Source organism: Elephantulus edwardii, unplaced genomic scaffold (assembly GCF_000299155.1).
Source record: "Elephantulus edwardii isolate Elephantulus edwardi_28Jun2011 unplaced genomic scaffold, EleEdw1.0 scaffold00082, whole genome shotgun sequence".
NCBI classification, from domain to species: Eukaryota; Metazoa; Chordata; class Mammalia; order Macroscelidea; family Macroscelididae; genus Elephantulus; species Elephantulus edwardii.
In genome coordinates, this window is record NW_006399832.1 from 455,289 (window position 1) to 468,344 (window position 13,056).

Genomic DNA, 13,056 nt, shown 5'->3' on the forward strand with positions numbered 1-13,056 from the left:
GCCTTTGAGCTGTGGTGCTGGAGAAGAGTATTGAATGTACCATGGACTGCTAAGCAAACAAACAGGTTCATCATGGAGAGGGTTGAACCAGGTTGCTCCTTGGAGGCAAGGATTCTGAGGCTTCATCTGACATACTTTGGACATGTTGCAAGGAGGGACAGGTCCTTGGAGAGGGACGTCATGCTTGAGAGGGTGGAGGAAAAGTGCAGGAGAGGAAGATCCTCTATGAGGTGGATTGGATCCGTGACTAGGGTAATCAGGGTGGGTGTGTTGGAGACAGTGAGATTGGTACAGGATAGAGGAGGGTTTAGGGTTGTTATACATAGGGTCACTCTGAGTCACAAGCGACTCAATAGCACATAACAACAACACCAACATCATTATTGTAGAATGTGTATGAGGATCCAAGGGGGGAGAGGGGAGCAGAGGATAGGCGGGGGGTGGAGGGTGTATAATCATGGGGTCACACAATGTGATAGGGGAGGGAGGGATGGGTAAAGAAAATAAGAGTCTGTGAGAAAAACAATATATATGAACTTTATAAGTAAATTGGTATCAAATAAAAATTGTATTTATTTAAAATAAAAAAGAAAATGTTCAATAAGATGAAGAAAATAATGCTTAAAACAGTGTCATCTATTGAGAAAAGCTAGAAGGGAAAAAACCCTGAGCAATGCTTCTTTGAGTGGTAGAATTAAATTTAGATATTTGTTTGTTTAAAATGAGTGGGTGTTCAGTAAGGAGAAGATGGTCTCAAAATTAAAGCAATTTTCAATGTAACTCTAGTTTCCAAGTGTTGTAGAGGTCTTTTAAAATTACTATTCCTCCTAACATCTTCAGAATCTCAGCAGATCTGTGACGTGGTTAACAGCAGTTTTAGACAAGAATGCTTTGGAGAAAAGGAGGCAAAGCACCTGAAACTTTAGCAATGAGTTCCAGTGTCTCAGAGATGGAGGCACAGGACAGGACAAACTTGAGATAGGCCATTCATAGTATCACCATGAGTCATACTCAATTTGGGGGCACCTAACAACAAGGGGCCAGGGAGGGAAGGAGATGCCACATAGGCTCAGACTTCTTTCTTTAAATATTTATTGTGGTTTGAAAAAAAATTTACGAAACACCTTTGCTTTCCATTCAACAATTGCTAATCTTTTTGTTTCATGGCTTTAGTTGCTCTCCCCACAGTATAACGACCTTTCCTTTCCCTCGCTTGGTTCCCTTTTTCCACCTGCCCTGCATTTCTATCCCTTTCAGCCCTCTGAGCATTGTCTTTTGGACAAATACTGCTCTTTTTTAATTCCTCACAAGTATGACTCTTCTGTCTTATCTGTTCTTGGACCAAAAGTTGATCCTCAAAAGGGGGGTCAGTTCCAAGGTTGAAGAGCATCTGCGGACCGCAATCACAGGGTTCTGTCAGGCTCCATCAAACCGTAGGCCTGGTCGTTTTTATTATATTTTGTTTGGTTCTTGATTCCCACTTTGTCCACTGATCTTTTGAACTAATTGTTTTCCTTGTAAACGGAGACTACTTCTTCTAAAGCTGATTTTGACTGAATAGAAACTGAAAAGAATACTTAATCTCCATACCAATATTCTCATTTATGAGTGTGAAGTGTGACAGATTTATAATGTGTTGTTGTTAGGTATTATTGAATCAAGTAAGACTCATAGCAACCGTGTGAAAAACAGATCTGAACCATGTCCTGTCCTGTGCTATCTTCACACCTCCTGACAGACTTACCATGTATAAGCACAGATTTACAGATACAAACCCAGGACTGAAAATTTTTACTAAATACTGGCATTTGACTGATTTTATTATTGTGTGACCCTGATTGTGTTATTCAACATCTCTGAGTCACATTTTCATCATTGGAAAATGCCCTGTGTATTTTCCATGTGTTGTTTTTAATCTTCACAACAAGTTTGTAAGATGGTTTCTATTAAACCCATTTTCAAGATTAGGAATGTGATGTTTAGAGAGGTTAAGCATGCAAGGTTCCACAGCTAATTATTCTTATGCGATACTCATCTTTTTATGACTTCAAAGCCCCAGCCGTTTCTACAATGCGATAGCTTCTACAAAAGAATTATATGACCCAAGAACCTGCATCTGTTTTCAGGGACTAGAAAACAAGGTAGTAAGGTGAACATCCCTAACATGTGGAAGAATCTTCAATAAGTTAGATACTATTGCTCATTCAAACCTATTCTTTAAATATTTACTATTTATTAAGCAAAAACCAAAAAGGAACATTATGTTCCTTTAAATAAAACTACTGTGTCACTGTTTATAACCCTGTCTGGGCTAAGTCTTTGTCCTCTGCTTTAAACTTCCCAAAGCAAATGTCCATTCAACAAAGACATTCGGGAAACCAGGCAGAATTTCCTAGGAAGAGGGAAGATAGGTGGACCCCACTGCCCTGTCCATGGATTTCTAGCTGATGGGCTCTGCCCATCTGAGCAGCACTGGCTTGTCTCCCTCTTTCCTGTACAAGTGCCCAGCATTTGACTCTGTAGTTTCCCATTTTCTTAGAGTATTCTTCCTGACCTTCCTATGCCAAATCTCCGTAATCCATCTGCGAAGTAACTCATTCCTGCCCCAGAGTTTGCCTGCCACTCCCCTATCATATCTATCTATCTATCTATCTCTCAAAGCCCATTATTCTAATGATGAAACCCTCCTGGCATCATTCCCACAGATGGAGCTTCAAAATCCTTGCTTCCAGAGAACATATGGATGGATTGGGGGGGGGGGGAGCGCGGGGAGGGGAGCTAGAAGACAGGAGAGAGAGATATGGCTTAGTGGTAAGGAGCTTTACTGCAATCCTAAAGGCAAGTGGTTTGAATCCACCAGATGCTCCACAGGAGAAGGATGGGCAGTCTCTTTCTTACTTTGTAATTAACTGCCTCTGAAATCCTGCTGGAGGGTCAGCTATGGTTCAGTTCCAATTTTAAAGCAAACAATAACAAATATATATGTTGTTGTTATGTGCCGTCAAGTTGCCTGCTACTCATAGTGACCCTATTGTACAACAGCCCTGAACTCTGCTCTATCCCTTGTCAATCTTAATGTCTCAGACACACCTATTCTCATTACCCCAGTCACTAAATCAATCCATCCCATTGAGGGTCTTCCTCTCCTGCGCTATCCTACCACCCTCCCAAGCATGACGTCCCTCTCCAAGGACTGATCCCTTCTTGCAACATGTCCAAAGTACGTCAGATGAAGCTTCAGAATCCTTGCCTCCAAGAAGCAGCCTGGCTTCACCCTCTCTGGGACAAACTTGTTTATTCTCCTAACAGGCCATGGTACCCTCAGTACTCTTCTCCAGCACCAGAGCTCAAAGGCATCAATTCTTCTATCCTCTTTAGTCGTCGTCCAGCTTTCTGATGCATAATAAATGATTGCAAAGACCATGGCCTGTACCAGGCGTACCTTAGTCTCCAGACTGACATCATTGCTCCTCTGTACTTTGGAGAGGTCACTGACAGCAGATTTTCCCAGTGCAATTCATCTTTTCATTTCCTGGCTGCTGATAACAAGAGTGTTGATCATAAAGCCAAGCAAACTGAAGCTGTCAACAAACTCAATCTCCACATCATCTGTCATGATGCTGCTAGTTGGCCCAGTGGTGAGAATCATTGTTTTCTTGATGTTGAACTTTAATCCATATTGAAGGCTTCAGTCCTTGACCTTCTGTAGCAAGCACTTCATGTCCTTCTCAATTTCAGCAAGCAGGGTTGTGTCATCTGCATAATGCAGATTGTTAATGAATCTTTCTCCAATCCTGATGCCATGCTTCTCATCCAGCCCATCTTTCCAGATAATCTGTTATGCATATTGATTAAAAAGATATGGAGACAGGACACATCCTTGATGCACACCCTTCCCAATGACAGTAATTTTAAAAAAAAAAATCATCCCCTTAGGGGAAAAAGATAAAGAAAGAAGATTGGGGTTAACTGGAACTGTATGTCACACTCCAGGGATAGGATTTCTTTTAAATAGGGGTCACAGACAGTCACTGCCTAGACGTACTTCCCTTGGGCTTCTACCTGGTTATAAATCCATGTCCATATTTATAATATATTTTCTTTCTTTGTGAAGCAGGGAAAAGTTTGTGAGGTTGGGATTCTTTAAAAAATATAATAAAAATCTTTACTCCTTTCCCCATATATGCAATTAAGAGAACAGAATTAAGTTAAGGCTGCCTGCCACTCTTTGCAAGCACCAGATGTGACACAGCACAGGACCGTCTTACCCCTGAGCAGAACGGTGCTTTTTCTGCTCACATGCTGACCTCAGCTCTGGGAGAATGGCATGCTGGGTGGTAGTGCGGGCTCCCCACAAGCAGATTGAGAGCTTGTCCCATAGCTTGTCAGGTCCCAGGACCTGACAGTGGTGCCCATCCCATGGGGTAATTGGAAAAATGGAGGTGGACTTGCTATCTGTTTTCAAAATGACAACAGACTCTTGGCTTTTAGTAGGCAGTTGTCAAGGAAGCTAGCTGGCTTGCAGTGGAGAGTCACTGTGCAGAGTGGCTCTAATGCTGGCAGAGATAGTCCCTACCAGGAGACAGGGGGTGTGCTGGGCTAAGAGACCAGAAGAAATTTTAGGAAAGAGAGCTTTGTTGTCATTATAGAGTTGTCATAAGTTGGCAGTAGATTGGGTCTGGATTTTTTGTTTGTTTGTTTTTTGTTAATAGGAGGACAGTGGTCACAGAACTAAGTGTCAGAGAAGGCAGGACAAAGCCATGGTTTTCAGATAGTGGATCCTGAAATCAATTTGTGTGTGGACCTATCATCAAGTTGGAACCAACCCATAGCTGACCCTTCAGTGGGCTTTTTGAGGCCATAAATCACACAGGAGGCGATTACCCAACCTTCTCCCAAGGAGTAGCTGGCAGATTTGAGCCAAATGGCTTTGGGATTGCAGTGCAGCTTCTTAACACCAGCCTACCAGTTTTGTTGTTGTTGTTGTTAGGTATTGTCAAGTCACCTGCTACTCATAGTGACCCTATGTACAACAGTTCTGAAGTCTGCCCTGTCCTGAGCCAGTCTCACTGACTCTCACATATGTACCCCAAAGCCCCGGTTACTATAGCAATCCATCCCATCTGGGATCTTCTTCTCTTGCACTGTCCCTAAACCTTTCTAAGCTTGATGTCCTTCTCCAATGACCGGTAACTCCTGGCCATGAAACCAAAGTATGTGAGATGGAATTTCAAAATCCTAGCCTCCAAGGTTTTTCCTCTCTCCAAGACAGACCTATTTGTTTTCTTTTAGTCTATGATGTATCAAGACTCTTCTCCAGCACCACAGCTCAAAAGCATGATTTTTCTTCTGTCATCCTTAGTCATTGTCCAGCTCTCTGATGCACAGCAAGTAATTGTGAAGACCATAGCCTGAATCAAGTGCACCTTAGTCTCTAGACTGACATCATTGCTTCTCAGTACTCTGGAAAGGTTCCTAATAGCAGATTTTCCCAGTGCAGTACATCTTTTGATTACCTGACTGCTGGTGCTAAGAGTGTTGATTGTGGAGCCGAGCAAGCTGTAATTGTTAACAATTTCAGTCTCTTCTCCATCTATCATGGTGCTGTCAATTGGACCAGTGGTGTGAATCTTTGTCTTCTTGATGTTGAGCTTCAATCCATATTAAAGACTACAGACCTTGACCTTCTGCAGCAAACGCATAATTCTTAACAATATAAATCTCCCCTCCATCCATTATGGTGCTGTCAGTTGTCTCAGTCATGAGAATCTTTGTCTTTGTGATATTGAACTTCAATCCATATTGAAGGCTACAGACCTTGATCTTCTGCAGCAAGTTCTTCAGGTCCTCCTGAGTTTCAGCAAGCAAGGTTGTGTAATCTGCATAACATAGGTTGTTGATGAGACTCCCTCCAGTTCTGATGACACATTCCTCCTTGTAAAGCCCAAGTTCTCAAATTACTGCATATAGACTGAAAAAGTATGGAGACAGGATGCATCCCTGATGCACTCCTTTCCTAATTTTGAACCATGCAGTGTTTCCTTGCTCTGTTCTGAGAATTGCTTCCTGGTCCATGTATAGGTTTCGCTTAAGCACATTCGAGTGTTTTGGGATTCCCATTCTCCTTAAGGCTAATCACAATTTGTTGTGATCTACACAGTCAAATGCCTTTGTGTTGTCAATGAAACACAGATAGACATTCCTCTGGTACTTTTTGCTTTCTGCCAAAATCCATCTGACATTGGCAATAATGTTTCTAGTGTCATGACCTCTTCCAAACCCAGCTTGTATTTCTGGTAGTTCTCTGTCAATGTAGCAATTGTTAAAAAAGGAAATAGAATAGAAAATATCACTTTGTCCAGTGGTAAGGCAAAGTATTATTTCATTTAGCATATCTGTGTATGTTAGGTCAGTTTGGATTAGTAGCTAGTTTTGATTCAAGAGCCTAGGCTATTTCTGAGCTCTGGTGGTCTAGTAGCAATTAGCTGTGCCACAATCCCAAAGGCCTGCAGTTTGAATTCTTAGCTGCTCCACAGGAGACACATGGGCAGTCTTCTTCCTCACATTTAATTACCTCTAAAAATCTGCTGATGATCCACTATAAGTCCGCTCCAACTCAACAGCACACAGCGACAGGCTGGTTCTGACAACTGTCTTTAATTTTCATTCTTATATTCATGGCAAGACACTCAGTGAGATGGGTTCACAGTGACTGTAACAGTGGGATCAAATATGGCAGAGATTATGAGGATCATGCAGGGTAGGATTGGATCTGATGTGTTCATAGAGTTTCTATGAGTCATAATGGACTCAGGGCACATAACAACAATACCATTCGTGGTCTCATTTCCTAGGTTAGCTCCAGGCAGTAAGGCTCTATACACATAGGAAATGGGATGAAAATAAGAAGGGATTTTTCATTTGCTTTAATTTCCTTCTAGTAAGAACAGACTCATAGGTGACCCTCACCTGGATTTCTGAGACTGTAAATCACACAGGATGAAGTCGCCCATCTTTTTCCCTCAAAGTGGCTAGTGTTTTAAAACTGCTAAAGTACAAATCTCCCTTTGTGCCTCAGTTCTAATTTTCTTTTAAAATTAAAATTGGGTATATTCCAATTCTTTTTTAATTGGGTATATTCCAACCAGTGGAATAGCTGGGTCGTATGAAGTTTCTTTTTTTCCGCTTTTTGAGGAAATGTCAAGCTGCCTTCCAGAGTGGTTGTACAATCCCACCAACAGTGTATAAGGCTTTCTATCTTGTCACATCCTCTCCAACATTTATTACTTGTTCTGTTAAACTTTGCCACTGTTACCATCACAAGAACATGGAAAACAGCCCAAACGTCCAACCACTATTGAGCGGATTGAGAAACTATGGCCCATTCACAGAATGTAGGAGCAATAATTTTGGAAATTACTACCCAACTTGGGAGGGACTGGAATGCATTATGCTAAGTTTGATAAGGACAAATACTGCAGAAGACCATTACTGTAGAACCTGTATGAGGATCCAGGTGGGGAGGGAGGGAGGGAGCAGAGGGGTGAAGATGGGCAGCGGCGGAAGGGGAAGTTAATCATAGAGTCGCAGGATTTGATGGTTCAGAAGAGGAGTGAGTTAAGGAAATGGGAAAGATCATGTGTGAAAACAATGTATACAAACTTTGTAAGTGAGCAAGTTTAAAATAAACTGCCAGAGGTGAGGCCTTTAAATTAGTAGTGTAACTTCCTTCAGACTATGCCACTGGAGCCCCCTTAAAGGAGCACAATGGGGAAAAATTAATGCTGGTATATATCATTTTGAGCTCTGGTCTCCTAGTGGCAAGAAACTGTGCTGTAATCCCCAAGAGACACAGTTCAAATCATTTCTACCACTGCTTCATAGGAGAAGGATGGGTAATCTTCTCCCATGAGATTAATTGCATCTGAAAAAACCCACTGGAGGGGCAGCTTTGGGTTGGTCTGACTTGGTGATGCACAACAACAGCAACATATCTAATTTACAGGGAGAATGTCTTTCCCTCTCATCAGTTTTTATTAATTTCTTTATCAAATTTTTAAGGGCTCTTTTAAATTGTGATATCATTCACATACTATAAAATACACCTTTCTAAATTGTACGGCACACTGGGTTTTAGTATATTCGCAGATTTGCTGCTATCACCACTATCTGGTTCCATAGAATTGTTGTTACCCCATAAGGAAATTCCACTGATAATGTTTTAGCCCTTGGACATTGGTAATGATTGCACAACTTCTAAATATGCTGAAAACCATTGAATTATATGCTTTGCATGGTGGAGAGGAGGTTGGGTAAAAGTTTACAGAGCAAATGCATCTTCCATTCAACAATTTATACACATTCTATTTCATAACATTACTTAAACAGCATTATTAATAGCAGAAGTAACAGCATTTATCATTCTTGACTTGACAACCTTATGAACTGTATACTTTTAAAGGGATGAATTTTATGATATGTGGATTATATTTCCCTTTGGGGAGGGGGAAGGAGGAAAGAATGAAGAGGCTACACCTCACATACTTCGGATATGTTGCTGTTGTTGTGGTGGTGGTTATGTGCCGTCAAGTCACCTGCTACCCACAGCGAACCTATGTACGGCAGCTCTGAAGCCTGCCCTGTCCTGAGCCAGCCTTACTGATTCCAACACATCAACCCCCATTGCCCCAGTCACTGTATCAATCCATCTTATCTGAGGTCTTCCTCTCCTGCACTGTCCCTCCACCCTTCTGATCATGATGTCATTCTCCAAGGACCTGTCTCTCCTGGCCATGTGCCCAAGTATGTGAGACAGAGCTTCAAAATCTTAGCCTCTCAGGAGAAACTTGATTTCACCCTCTCTGAGAAAGACTTATTTGTTTTCTTGGCAGTCCATGGGCACTTAGCATACTCTTAAAAATACTCCTCTCCAGCACCACAATTCAAAGTCATTGATTCTTCTTCCTTAGTTATTGTCCAGCTCTCTGATGCTTAGTAAGTAATTGCAAAGATCATGGCCTATATTAGGCGCACCTTAGTCTCTAGACTTACATCATTGCTTTTCAGTACTTTGTAGAGGTCCCAGACAGCAGATTTCCACAGCTCAATTCATCTTTTCCTGACTACTGGTGCCAAGAGTATTAATTGTGGAGCTGAGCAAGACATGCTTCTTAACAACGTTATGTCTCCCCTCCATCCATTATGGTGCTGCCAATTGGCTCAGTCATGAGAATCTTTCTTTGTCTTTGTGATATTGAGCTTCAATCCATATTGAAGACTACAGACCTTGGTCTTCTGCAGCAAGTGCTTCAGGTCCTCCTGAGTTTCAGCAAGCAAGGTTGTGTAATCTGCATAGGTTGTTGATGAGACTCCCTCCAGTTCTGATGCCACATTCCTCCTCATAAAGCCCTTCTTCCTGAATTATCCATTCTGCATATAGATTGAAAAGATATGGAGACAGGCTACATCCCTGATGCACTCCTGTCCTGATTTTGAACCATGCAGTTTTTTCTTGCTCTGTTCTGAGGACTGCTTCCTGGTCCAAGTATAATTTTCACATAAACACCACCAAGTATTTCGGGCTTCTCATTCTCTTCAAGATTAGCCACAATTTGTTGTGATCCACACAGTCAAATTCCTTTCATAGTCAGGAAACACAGACATTCCTCTGGTACTCTTTGCTTTCTGCCAAGATCCATCTGACATTGGCAATAATGTCTCTAGTGCCACAACCTCTTCTAAATCAGCTTGCCTTTCTAGTAGTTCTCTGTCAATGTACTGTTCCAGTCATTTCTGGATAATCTTCAGCAGGATTTTGCAAGTGTGTGATATTAGTGATATTGTTCAATAATTTACACACTTCGTTGGGTCACCTTTCTTTTGGAATGGGAATAAATAGGAATTTCTTCCAATCAGGTGGCCAGATAGTTGTCCTCCAGATTTCTTGGCACAACCTGGTGAGCACATCCAGGGCAGCATCTGTTTGTTGAAATTTGTCAGTTGGTATTCCATCAACTCCTGGGGCTTTATTTTTTCCCCCACAAGTCCTTCAGAGAAGCCTGAACTTCCTACTTCCTCACCATTTCCTCTTGACCATATGTTATTCCTTGACATTCTTCTGTGTCAGCCAGTTCTTTTTGGTACAGTGACTCTGTGTTGCCTTCCATCTTCTCTTAATGATTCCTGAACCATTCAATATTTTGCCCATAGTATCCTTGAGCATTGCAACTCGCAGCTTGAATTTGTTCTTTAGTTTTGGAGAAGGACATGATACTGGGAAAGGTGGAGGGTCAGCAAAGAAGAAGACTCTCAACCAGGTGGATTGACACGGGGACTGCTGCAATGGGCTTTTGTGTGTTGAGAAGTGTGAGGATGGTGCAGGATAGAATAAGGTTCAAATTTTTATAAGATCATTATGATTCTTATTCAACTTGAAGGCACATAACAACAACAACAATAACATACTCATTAGCAGTTACTCTCCAACTACCTACCCCCTCATTCCAACCCCTGGCAGCCAATAATTTATAAAGATTTATCAATTTTGGCTCCTTTATATAAATGGAATAATATAATTTGTAACCTCTTGTTTGACTTCTTCTGGTCAGTACGATGTTTTCAAGGTTAGTCCATATTGCAGCATGCATTATAAATATAAATGTAAATATAAATTAAATATAAATATACACACTTTATTTTATAATGGTTTGCTTACAAAGTTCATGTGCATTTTTTTTCACATTATCTTCATTCGCATTGTGTTTCATACACTTGTTCCAGTTCGTTATATTTTATAAAATTAATCAACATTGAAATATATCCACGATTATCTTGTCTTTCCACATCCCCTCCCTCCACGCATCAAATTGTACAACCTTATGAGTACCTCCATGCCCATCGTCACTCACCCCTGTGCTCTTAACCTTCCTACCTCCCCTTGGATCCTCATACTCATCCTACAATAATAGTCTTATACTGTATTCATCCATTTGGAACTGAGTTAGTTCGCTCAGCATAATACTCTCCAGTCCCTCCCCGAATATGTAGTAATTTTCTGAATCATTGCTCCTGAGTGCTGCATAGTATTCCATTGTGTGGATGTACCACAATTTTTCAATCCATTTGCTTGTGGTCGGACATTTGGGCTATTTGTATGTTCTCACAATAGTGAATAGTGCTGCTAAGAACATTGGGGTACAAATCTCCATCTCTGTCTCAGTTCTAATTCTCTCAGGGTATATTCCAAGAAGTAGAATAGCTGGGTCATATGGAATTTCTATGTTCAGCTTTTTGAGGAAGTACCAAACTGCCTTCCAGAGTAGATGTACCATTTTACAATCCCACCAACAGTGTATGAGAGTTGCTGTCTCTCTGCATCCTCTCCAGCATTGTATCATGCATCATTACTTCATACATCTTTATGTCTCCACTCTGTGGCTAGATCAGATTTTATTCTTTTCATAAGCTGATAGACATTTAGGTTATTTCCATCTTCCAGTTACTGTGAATAATGTTTTTACAGATACTTGTATACAAATATTTGAACATCTATTTTCTGGTTTGGAAATCTGTTGTTGATTGCCTTCAAGTCGAGCACGACTCATAGCAACACTATGAATAAAAGGCCTGAAGCCCCTCTACAACTGTCAACATTTATCAAAGTTCACGGAGTTTATGGAGGCATGTTATTTAGGAAGTGGATGCCACTCCTTGCACATCCATATGTACTCAATTCTTTTTGCTATACACCCGAGGGTGAAATTGCTAGGTTATATGATAGTTCTGTGTTCAAATACTTTGCCCTTTATTGTTGTTGTTCTCTTTTTATTCTAGGATACCATTATCTATTGTGGCAATATAACTACCTTATCAGATGTTTGATTTCTCTGATCTATCTTAAGGAGAACTATGGTGGTACAAAGGTTAAGCACTTAGCTGCTGACTAAAAGGTTGGCAGTATGAACCCACCTAGTGGCTCTGGGAGAATCCTGACCATCGACTTCCATAAAGGTTATAACCAGGGGTCAGTTCTGCCTTGTCATGTGGTGTCACTGAGTCAGAATTAACTCAGCAGCACCTAACAACTGCAATTTAGGGTCACAAATATGTATTCTTATTGTTTTCTTTCACACATTTTAACATTTTAGCTCTTACATTTGAGCAGATGATCCATTTTTGGTTAATTTTGTACTTACACTGTGAGGTGAGGGTTCATCCTTTCACATATGGGCCTGAAGTTATCCCTGAAGCTGTTGAAAAGGTTATTTTTCTTTTATTACATGGTCTTGGCATCTGAATAACATCTTAAGAGCAAACAAGTGAGTGCAGCTTTGAAGAACAAGTACTACCACAGTCAAATTCATCTCCAAAGTAGATGTCCTCAATATTTTAAGCTGCATTTCCTGTTTCATATTCTCTATCCTTGTGTTTCTTTATGGAGGGAGTGTGGAAAAATTAATCTTATCAACAACAAGTACGTGTATTTCGAAATGTTTGTGATGGGAAGAGGTAATGAGTTCCAGAGAAAAAAACTTTATGCTTTCATAAATGTTTTTACAGGATGTGATTTCACACAGCAAGAAGCTGAATAAGAAAAAAGGAGGAGAAATGCAAGTATGGAATAACACTGACAATCAGGGAATCAAAAGTCTGAGTAAGGAAAGGAGAAAAACACTAGAAACCTACCAGCAGCTGTTTTACATTTTACAGGTAAGAACTATTTTTCTTCCACGATGAGTTGTTTATAAATAAATCCTATATTCCTGGTTTGTGGTTTAAAAACTCACTTTACCACCATACTTTAACACTGATAATTTGTGTTTTGAGCAAGTGCTACATGCCAACCTTTAGTGCTTTGTATACATTATCTCATGTAATTTTTTTCCATGACCTTTGAATCTATCAGAGTATGGCTGTTATCCCCATTTTACAGATTAAGAAACTGAGACACAGGTAGTAAATGGCAAAGCAGAGGTTTTGGGACTCTAGCTGTCTGTATCTAGTTCTTTGTAAGAGTAGGATTTTGTTGTTAGGTGCCGTTGAGTCATAATGATCCTA

The 13,056-nt window shown here is 40.7% G+C and overlaps 1 protein-coding gene across 1 annotated transcript in view; it reads left to right on the plus strand.

Annotated features, from left to right (window-relative positions):
* IQGAP2 (IQ motif containing GTPase activating protein 2) overlaps positions 1-13,056 on the plus strand; it is a 392,955-nt gene that overhangs the window by 320,279 nt on the left and 59,620 nt on the right. Inside the window, exon 21 of the mRNA XM_006889829.1 lies at positions 12,559-12,708. Within this exon, the coding sequence (XP_006889891.1) occupies positions 12,559-12,708 (150 nt within the window). The remainder of the gene's footprint in view (positions 1-12,558; positions 12,709-13,056) is intronic.